This window comes from Durio zibethinus, chromosome 16 (assembly GCF_047325235.1).
Source record: "Durio zibethinus cultivar Kanyao isolate XHJ-2024 chromosome 16, ASM4732523v1, whole genome shotgun sequence".
In the NCBI taxonomy this organism is placed as follows: Eukaryota; Viridiplantae; Streptophyta; class Magnoliopsida; order Malvales; family Malvaceae; genus Durio; species Durio zibethinus.
This window is the reverse complement of record NC_143177.1, coordinates 2,008,060-2,019,195: the sequence shown is the minus strand read 5'-3', so window position 1 is coordinate 2,019,195 and position 11,136 is coordinate 2,008,060. Positions and strand designations below refer to the sequence as shown.

The 11,136-nt window shown below is 31.1% G+C and overlaps 1 protein-coding gene across 3 annotated transcripts in view; it reads left to right on the top strand.

Moving 5' to 3' along the window:
• The first annotated feature begins 1,321 nt into the window (after positions 1 to 1,321).
• Positions 1,322 to 11,136, top strand: part of LOC111291998 (serine/threonine-protein phosphatase PP1 isozyme 2-like) — a 28,378-nt gene continuing 18,563 nt past the window's right edge. For 2 of the 3 annotated variants that reach the window (XM_022884176.2, XM_022884184.2), the window contains exons 1-3: positions 1,322 to 2,334; positions 3,424 to 3,983; positions 4,071 to 4,292. In XM_022884176.2, the coding sequence (XP_022739911.2) occupies positions 2,160 to 2,334; positions 3,424 to 3,983; positions 4,071 to 4,292 (957 nt within the window). In that variant the 5' untranslated portion in view covers positions 1,322 to 2,159. Of the gene's footprint in view, positions 2,335 to 3,423; positions 3,984 to 4,070; positions 4,293 to 5,136; positions 5,475 to 11,136 lie in introns of those variants that run through there. The other variant, XM_089745151.1, reaches the window with a different exon arrangement.

The window sequence follows — 11,136 nt, the reverse complement described above, 5'->3', positions numbered from 1 at the left end:
TTGTGCAAGTCGTTTGAATTATTATCCTCCTTCCATTTTCTTGTCTTCGGTTCTATTCTATCTGCGATTGTCGTCACATCATACTCACGGAAAGTCTTGTAGAATGTTGGATGATAAATGAGTGTTTGGAAATTAAGTAAGGCTCATGACAATAAATGTAGTTAATTAGAGATTTTAGACCAATAATTTAGCTGAAGAAAAACCCACACTCTTGATTATTTACTATCATACCAATGACTCATAATCTAGCTTTTTTTTTTTTTTTTTTTAAATTTTAAGTTTTAAACTTCTCTATTCATCAGTAGATATTTGTATATTAGCCAAAATTAAGCTTGAAACGTAATGTTTTCGATATGGAGTTTATTATTTTATTCAACTTATACATATCAAGCATCAATAACTATGTAATCTATTAATAAAATATTTTATTTTTAATTTCAATTATCAAAATTTAAATTTTAATAATTTTAAATAAAAAAATCAAGTAGGTATATGATAATTGTCACTTTAATTTTGGTCAAAAAAATAAATATTTGAATCTCAAGCTTAATTTAATTACTATATATAATTATTTTTAAAAAATAATTTAAAATTTAAAATTTTTCTTTTACCTTTAAATTTTTTAGTTTTTATATAAAAAAATAAATATTTGGGAGCTCGTAGAGTCCAATTCAATATTCGAAGCTTTGCATTGCAACAAATCTCAAGCGCGGAACGTAATCACAAAATGTCAGAAAATAATGGAGACGACGAGGAAGAGGAAAGAGAAAAAGAAACAGAGATTTGACTTAAAAAGAAAAAAAAAAAAAAAGAGAAACATACATTGGAGACTTACTGTTAAATGATGTAACCTAGTATTGAAACATATATTAAGGGATAAGAGTCAATGATGAAGGAAAAGAAAAGTTGATTCAGTTTACATTAATTTAATCAAAAAGTAATGTGTCAGCATAGCTAATAATTGCCGGAATTGACCATTGTTGCAATTTGCAACTCACCAGGGTTATTTGCAGCAATTTAAAGAGCAAAGAAGGAATAAAAACTTTACTTAGCCAATGATCGTGTTCTCTGTTGATGGAATATTAATTGAATTTTTTTATTTTAATTATAGATGTTAATCCTTAACAGTTTGAGATGTGTAAAAAAAAAAAAAAAAAAAAAAAAAAACCTTTACTTAAAAAAGAAAAGAAAATAAAAAGTTACTAATAATCCATATGCCTTCTTGATAAGAATAACTAATAAGGAATTTCTGACATTTCATGTGGGCAGCTTCGATTCATGCCTTACATATATGGGAATAATTAAAAAAAACAAACAGCAAACAATGAAATTCTTCTTCAGTGAGCGTGCTTGTGACAACCATGAAATTTTGGTTTGCTTTGCCAGTTGCCAAACTTACCTGTTGTTGCTGTCTGCCTACCTCGTGGTTTCAAAACCAAGCCTTCCCTCTAACCTCAAATTCCTCAGTTTTAAACATTACAAAAAACATCAAACAAATTGAAAAGACTCTCATCTATCTACATTTTGATGCTCCACCTTCTTTCATTTCATTTTCATTTGCCATCCTCTCTTTCTTTCAATGGTGCCACTGTTTCTCTTGGGGTCCATTTTTTCACCTAACACACTCCTTTGCTTTTTCAGTTCTTTTTTTTTTTGTTCATTTGAGTCACCTTCTCTTTCTCTTCTCTTCTTATATTCTTCTTATCATTCTCTTCAATATTTCTTTTCTTTTTCTTTATATAAAAACTGGAAAAAGAAAGCCAAGGCTATATATTCTTGTGGCTGCCATTTTGTTCCAAGGGACAACATTAAACCAACCAAACCATTCTTTTCAGCATGAACAAGAAAAGCTAAAACGAAAACAATAATTTAAAGTGTTAATGTAATATTCTGAAATAAAGCCCCCGCGCACCAAGATGCGACCATTCCATGCTTCAACCAAAAAAAAATATTCTCTTTCACTTTCACTAGGAGATCATAGCATGTAGGTGGTGGAGGACTTCTTGGTTCCTTTATTCTTTCTCTTTGCCTTTTTATCATCTTTACTTTCTGTTATTCTTCTTCTTCTTTTCTTGTTTCCACTTCCTTTTCTTGTTTTCTCCAAGGAGTCGATCAGTTTTGTTTTTTGGAGGATAAGAGAAGGAGGGTTTTGTTGGATTATGGAACCTCGAGTTCTTGATGGCATAATCAATAGGTTGCTTGAAGTTAGAGGGAAACCAGGCAAGGAAGTCCAGCTTTCTGAGTCTGAAATAAGGCAGCTTTGTCTTGTTTCTAAAGATATCTTCTTGATGCAGCCCGTTCTTTTAGAGCTTGAAGCGCCTATTAAGATCTGTGGTATCTTCTTTTACTCTGTTTTCTTCTATTTATGTTTGTCTCTCTGTTCATAATTATGGTTTAAGTTTGATTCTTTTGAAGTTGGTTGTTACGAGTTTACGAGTCTGAATTTTGGAAAGTTCTTGTTTTTGGTGTGCCATGTTGTTTTGGGGACGCTGATTGATAAATATGTTCATTTATTCTTAATTTCTGTGATGGTCTGGATGAATTTAAAGTACTTGAAATGGGTTGCCATCCATTTTTTGGGAGATAGGTTTGAAGTTCTTTGACTGTATGGGCAGTTTAGTATTAGTTGTTTTCTTCCTAGTTTGGTGATTATTGCAGGTTGTTAGTTACTACTGTCATCTTTGAACATGGTTTTGGTTTTTTAGTTCATGGATTCTTATTCAATTGACACATTTTGGTATGAACCATGTTGGTTTGTCAAATTCTGGCTTTGGCAATTGTGCAATTTGAATGCACAATGTTGACTGGTTTTGGTTTTGGCTTGAAAGATCATATTATGGCTAAAATTGAGTTGCTTTTTTGAAAGTTGATGTGGTCATATATTGTGCTTAGTAGTTCTCAAGCTTGTTAGTTCCATTCTGAGTTTCAAACTAGGGGATTCTGTCACTGAAATGCTGAAGAGGCACATTCCTTTCCCATAAATAAGGTGCAATTCACATTTTTTATTGCCTATGTGAATTTGATTGCCACTTTTGGAAATATCTTATTGCCATAGACATACACTTGGCAGACAGACGTATTCTGTTTCTGAAAACTACAGTTCTTTGTGTCCATGTCATTCCTACATATATATTATGTAATCTTGTTTGGAGATACAAGACCATTGGTAGGATTTGCAATGGATTTTCCTTGGTAATGTAATGTTATGAATCATACAATTGGAGATCTGGTATGTGTTTAGAAAACAGCAACTAGCATTTAGTGACAACTACTCACAAGGGATAGTTTCTTTTGTTCTGGAGTTTTCATAGGGCAATTTATTACTTATTTACTGTTTGTTATTCATTTCAAACCTCTGTTGAGAGATATAACATAAACCATTCCGAATTTATGTCTTATGTGCTGCTTCTTTTCATGATCCAGGAGACATTCACGGTCAGTATTCTGATCTCCTGACGCTTCTTGAGAATGGTGGTTTCCCTCCTCGTGTCAATTACTTATTCTTGGGTGATTATGTAGATCGTGGAAAGCAAGGCCTGGAAACCATATGCCTTCTCCTTGCATACAAAATAAAATATCCTGAAAACTTTTTCCTTCTGAGGGGCAACCATGAATGTGCTTCTGTGAACCGTATCTATGGGTTTTATGATGAATGTAAACGCAGATTCAATGTCAGGGTCTGGAAAGTATTCACTGATTGTTTCAACTGCCTGCCGGTTGCAGCTCTGATTGAGGAAAAGATTTTCTGTATGCATGGTGGCCTGTCACCTGAACTCCACAATTTGGATCAGATTAGAAATTTAAAGAGGCCTACAGATGTTCCAGAATCTGGTTTACTATGTGATCTCCTATGGTCTGATCCTAGTAATGACATTCAGGGCTGGGGGCCGAATGATAGGGGAGTTTCCTACATGTTCGGCGCTGATAGAGTGATAGATTGTCTCAAGAAGTTTGATCTTGATTTAATATGTCGTGCACACCAGGTCTAAACACGCTTTACATGAAGCATTTGCTAAATTCTTATAACTCTCGGGTTCCTTTATCTCATTAAATGGTATCTATGCTTGCAGGTTGTTGAAGATGGATATGAATTCTTTGCTAATAGGCAACTTGTAACCATATTTTCAGCACCTAATTACTGTGGAGAGTTTGACAATGCTGCCGCCATGATGAGCGTGGATGAGACGTTAACGTGTTCTTTCCGCATATTAAAGCCTGCAGATAAGAAACCAAAGTTTAGCTTTGGAACCTTAACTTCAACTAATAAGTCTTATGCTCCTTCTAGAATCAAGGTATATTCAAATCCCTGCACATGTTGCTTCAAATACATGAATTTATTCTTCATGCCCTTGTTCCTCTTTCTTTACTGCTGTCTTGGACAACTTGTGAAAGCATGTTGTCGAATTCTAGGGATCGAGGAGTGATTTCGCATTAGATCTAACCCCAAAACAATAAGTAACGGGGAATCTGATATTTTGTTATGCATAGAGCATAATGCATTGTCTAACAAAAAGGCCTAAAATGCAATTTTGAAGGACAATGAATTGTTCTTTCAGACATTTTAAAACATCACTTTTAAACCTGGGAATCAACTATAGGGTTATCTCATTTGCACAAAATGCCTTGTTTTGTTATTCCTCTATAAAGTTAGCCAAAAAGTTTCATCTGGGCATCAATAGCTTCCTTACTCCGTGCTTTTGTGGAAACTTGCAGCAATTTCTTTAAGGTCATGTTTGGTGTATAGGATGATATACAGAATAGTATGATAATCATTCTATATAATATTTGATTTGTATCTAATTAAAAGGGATATGATTACAATGAGGATTATCATCTTCTTGGTATAGAATGATTCAATCTTCCCAAAGTGAAGAGAATTATTTTTAATTCATGGGATTAAACTTATATATCCTATTATACTCTTAAAAATTACATTAATAATTCAAATTATATAAATCTTGAGGAAGAATAATTTTGACCAATAAATAAATTATCCTATTTTAATTGTTACACACATCAAACATAAAATAGAATGACATTATTTAATCTAATCATATTCATAATATTAGCTTATCCTATCCTATCATAATTTTGTTTACCAAACATGACCTAAACGTCTTATATTTTTGTTTTTAGTCATTTTTTGGAGCAAAGGTATAAAACGTTTGAACTGATGGAGATATAAGAAGGAGGTTGCTGCCTCTGATCAAAAGGCCTATGCAATGTTTCCTCCATCTGCAAAATTATTAGAGCCTGCAACTTTTTATGCTTTGACCCATGCATATTAGTTTCATCATAGTCTGAGTCCCTTCTTTCCCTCTTCTTTCATCTTTGTATTTGCTTAGCCTCTTATGTTGGGATGCTCTAGTTGTATAATAATCAAAGGATGAAAATGTAAAATGGATGGAGGCTTTGTGCATCAATTGGAAATCCAAATGCTCTTTGATCTTGAGATTTGCTGATTTTGGATCTCATTGCTTGTAAATTAGTTTAATACATACTTGTGGAAGCCTTAGGACATCAGTTTTTTTTCCCCTACAACAACTAATTTGGCAAGTCTATCAGTAGACATTAAGGCATCAATCTGAGAAATTAAGGTCTGTCATATTTATTTGCATAAGGCTAAACCTTGCTATAGTCTTCTATGGCTAATGTTCATTTCCATATAGTTTCTGCCAAGGTAACAAAATTTCTATATAAGCTCATTTCTGTCCCTTTATTTCCAATTGTTTGGCATTAAAAGAGAAAGAAATAAAAAACATCTCCTACTTGAGATTAAGGGGGAAAGAGATTGCCACTGTTCATTAGTATCCCTCTTAATGGAATATCTGACTTGAAAGATATATCAACTGGTCCCTCTCATCAAATTCACTAAACTTCAGAAAGCATATATTCATATTCTTAAACTCTTCTTCAAAAAGAAAATATGATTTGAAGTACTCTCTATCATAACATATAGATTAAAAAATCTATTGTTAGATTTATCAAATGATTGGAGTCGCCACCAATATTTTTTATTAGGTGTGATTGACCACCTAAGGAATCTATCATTTTAAGGAATACCTAAACTTAAGGATCCCTAAAATAATAGGTTCGGGTCTACTAACCAGAACAGGTTTGGGAGTCGATTACATATAAGGAAGGTTATAGCACCCCTATATGCCCATTCGAAGGATGGTACCATATTATTTCAAATTTATCCTAAAGTATTGAGTCTAATGGTTTCAAATTTTAAGTTAAATATTGAAAATAATTTTTAAGATTCTTCATCAATCTAGTATAACTCTTTAAAAAATATTTTTTCACCTCAAGAGTATTCAAAATTTTCATTTATTTCCTTGAAGAGGCTCTGTCGTTGAAAAAATGTTTAATTATTATTAGTCGAAAATATATCGAATTATTCCACCATTTGGGCCAAATTAAAAATATTGTTTTCTTTTTGAATTTCTAAAATTTTCAACAATTTGGGCCTATTTAGAAATTCTTTTTATTTTTTCTTTGGAAAGAAAATAATATGACAATTACTTTTATTGAAATTTTCATTTAAATTATTTCACAATCTGAGCCAAATTTAGAGAAGATTTCTTACTTAGAGATTTCTTAGAAATTTACCATTTGAAATTTCTAAAAATCTCATCCTTAGATAATTATCAAATATTTTCAATCCAAATTTTTATTTAGAGAAAAAAAATACAATTACTTGTATTGAAATTTTATCTAAATCATTTCACCATTTGGATCGAATTTAGAGGAAATTTCTCACCTAGAGATTTTTTAGGAATTTACCATTTGAAATTTGTAAGAATCTCGTCATTGGGTAATTTGTATTTAATTTCAAAAATTTTTATATTTTTATGCTTTTTATGTTTTTAATTTTTTTGGTTTGAAAATAACTATTAATTATTGTTATTGAAATTTTATCTAAATTTTATAAAAACTTACCATTTGAAATTTCTATAAATTCCATTATTGGATATTTAATATTTATTCTCAATTTATTATTATTTATTATTTTAATTTAATAATTAAAAAAAACTAAAAAAACAAATAAATCAAATAAATAAGAAAATACCAAAAAAAATATAAAACGGCTTGGCTCAAGACAGAAATCACGGCTCAAAACGCAGCTCGGGGTAATCGGCTCGACTCGACTGGGATGGTTGGCTGGAACTCGGGTCAGCGAATCGGGTTGCGATCGAGTTGGGTTGAACCAAACAGAAACGCATGGATCCTCTAGGATTTTTAACACCAAAACGATATCGTTTTAGCAGGGTATAAAAGGCTCCGAACTCAGCCTTTCAGTAGATTATTTCCTTCCCCTCTCCATTTCCTCTTCCTTTTTCTCCCCATTCTCTTTAAACAGAACCCAAATTCTGATTGAAGTTCTGTCGAAATCTGAAAAACCCGCCAAAAACTTCAAAGTTAGTCGGAATACTCGTCAGAAAACTTAAATATGACCAAAATTTTCACCAAATTCTGGAAATTTTCCAAAAAATTTTCAAAAAAAAAAAAGTCAAAAATTCTCCAAAAATTTTTAAAATTTCTAAATTGCTTCTAACCACTCCTAGAATATTTCTAAACTCTGCCTTTTATTTTTTAGCTTTCTGATTCGTCTCTATTTTTGTGTCCTCCCCCTTGTGGTTTTGATCTGTGTGTATTTATAGGGATTCAATCTCAGAGTCCCTAACCAATCCAAATTCTTTTTCTGATTAGATTTCTACTCATTGAATTTATACAATACATGATTTAATCCACCCATGATTCCCTGCTACCCTTATTTATAACAAAAATCTATTCTCATTTTAATTATTATCTCCTAATTAATGAAGAAAAGCAAAAATAAAATAAAATAAATAATAATAATAAAATAAATAATGATAATAATAATAAATAATAAACGAAAAAAAGAAAATAATAATAATGCTAATAATAATAATAAATAAAAATAAAATAAATGTGGGTCTATCTTGCCCATTTGGGCCAGGCTCAATTGATTCGAGCCTGGACCAAATTAGGTGTCTACAGCAGCCATTTTTTACACATTTCCTGTGAAACAATTCTTGTTTCACAGGAATTGTGCAAAGACATAAACACTCATTTAAAACTCGACTTGACACTTTTTGTTGTGATTTCTCCTTTTTTTATTAAAAACTTGATCAAAGCTCCTCTAATCAAAGGCTCAACGACTTTTGAAAATATAAACAAAGCTCCTCTAAGCAGAGGCTCAACGACTTTGGAAAGATAAACAAAACTCATCTAAGCAGAAGCACCATAATTTTGAAAATAAATTGCTCCTCTAAACAGAGGAAACAACGACTTTTGGAAAAAATAAAGGCAACCACGACTTTGGAAAAAAATAGATTACTCCTCTAAATAGAGGCAACCACGACTTTGAAAAAAATAAATTGCTCCTCGACAATCATGTCCAAAGGAGTTATAGATCAGATCTGATGAAATTTGTAATGAAAACTCAAAGATTCTCAATTTGAGTTCAAAATTCAAAGATTCAGATTCATAAGAACCTTTTAGTTTCATAAGAATTAACTGAAATTTGACTCTCAAAATTTCAGTTTCATAAGAATTCAAATTTGTAAGATCTTAATATTCGCATTCGTAAATTATAAGACTCGCATCCATATTCAAAGAGTCTCATTTGAATTTTGGAGATTCACATCCAGAAGTTTAAAGCTTCTCATTTGAGTTCAAAGGTTCACATTTGATAAATTTAGGGTTCACATCCAAAAGTTTAAGCTTTTCATTCGAATTTTGGAGATTCACATCCAATAGTTCAAAGCTTCTCATTCAAGTTCAAAAGCTCACATGCAATAAAACTTAAAGTTTCACTTCTAAGTTCAAAGGTTCTCATTCAAAAATTTAGAGATTCGGATCCAAAAATTAAGTTCAAAACTTTTCATTTGAATTTTGGAGATTCTCATCCAAAAGTTCAAAGATTCTCATTCTAGTTCGAAGATTCACATTCAACGAACTTTAGGGTTTCACACCTTAAAGATTTTCATTTAAAATTTAAATATTTTCATTTGAGTTCAAAGATTCTCATTCTTATCAAACATTCACAATTAAAATTACGCATGCAATGATTGTCATGATTAAAGACGCAAGTGTTTTCTCCATGATGCACATGCAATAATCTAGATTCTCACAATGCCAGATTCTTAATCATGATTCACATGTTTACTGCATAATGCAAATGCATATCCAAACCAAAGTTTTAAACATCTTTCAAAAAAACAATGTTAATGTAATGCATGTAATGCGGATATCAAAGTCATGAAATTCTAATCAAAATGTGGAAATATGGTCTTCAAGACTCAACCATCTCTTATCTTTCTTTTCCAACTCTAGCTTCTTAGCACTCTAGAACAAGTTTCATCAATTAATCCTTGTCATTTTGATCATCATTCATAGGCCTCTCAACACTAATAATTCCAAAACAAGTTCTGTCTGTTGTCCCATATCATTTAATCATGACTCACAGGCTCTTCAGTACTAGTAATTTCAGCATAAATTTCATCCATTGACCTATACTATTCTTACCATTTGACCACATCTCATAAGTTATGTCAGTTAATCCATCATCATCTTTTTAGATTTTTTCCCTCTATTCATTTTGTTAAGCAATCCATCCCTATGTTCATCATTTGGCCATCCCATGTGTCATTTTATCAAGTTTTTACCATTTCTTCATCATTTTTACCTTATCATCTTGGATTTCTTTCAAAGAAATGTAAGAATATTTTATGCACATTATCAATCATTCATCATCATTTCAAATCATGACAGAGATAATGCAATCATACATTTTCTTGATTCATTCTAGAAGCATTGGGTGAATTAGGAGAAAGGTAATCAATAAAGACAAGTTTGGTACAAAAACAAATGGAGAAAAAAATAAGTTGGATGCATGTCATTGGGATGAGTGGTATATTCAGATAATTTTGAGCATTAATCTAATATTCTTTTTCAAAAACTTATTTCATTGACTGTCGAAATCATTTTGAGCTCATCAAACTTTACTTCAGCTTTTTAGATGCCTTGATCTTTTATCTATTTGAACTGTTCATCCAACTTTCAGCTCAAAGATTTGTCTACTCAAATCACCTTTTCGGGTTTTTAATTTGAGTATTCCTTTTTCTTCTTTTATCTTTTTCATTTTTTTTTCATTTTTTCTCTTTTTTCATTTTTTTTAATTTGTTTTTTTTTTAATTTTCTTCATTCTTTCACCAATTATGGATATCTCTTCCATATCAATCTGAAGCATAATTTTGTCATTCCATAATGAGCATGCCTTAGCCCAACATATGATCATTCAATTTGAGCACTCACATTTGATCCAAATAGACTTTTAAAAGTTGTAATGTAGGTCATGGTGAGGGGTCATGAAAGAAATTGATAAAATAGGCTCAAAACATGTGTTTAAAGGGTTCAAAACCAAAATATCATTTTGTAACTTGGCATTTTACCCCATTCCACATTATTTCACTATTTTTCCTTTTCTATCTCATTCTTCACAAAAAGATTCACCTTACTTCACCTCAAATCAAGTGTGGCATTTTTCTTTACTCTCTTTTTCTTCTTTTTTTTTTTTTTTGAGACCTTTTAGACTATTTTCTTTCAAAAATTACCTTCCAATGTGAAAAGTGATCCTTGGTCGAAGTTTTTTTTAGAAAAAAAAATCATAACAGGCTCAAAGGGATAGCAATGAATGCTTTCCAAATGGTTAAAAAAAAAAGATCATTTTTCATCTCAAATGTGAATACTTTCCTTGAACATCATCTATTGAGCAAAAACAAGCTCATGAGTTTGTATAAAAGACTACACATCTTCAAGATATATTAATTTCACATCTGTTAGTAGCTGGCTTTCATCACTCAAATAGTCTCCTCAGATCAATGTGAATGAGTTCTCAAAATTAAATCTCATAATTATTGTTATCATTGTCTAAATATTCATCATTTAAAATTTAAGAATAAGAATGAAAAGGTAACAGAGCATAGAACAATGGTTGAGTGAAAGAGAAAATGTAATGAAATGCAATAACTTGCTTTTATTAAAATGATAACAGATGAAATCTTATTGCATAAAAGAAATCCTAACATTACTCTAAAAAAAATCCTA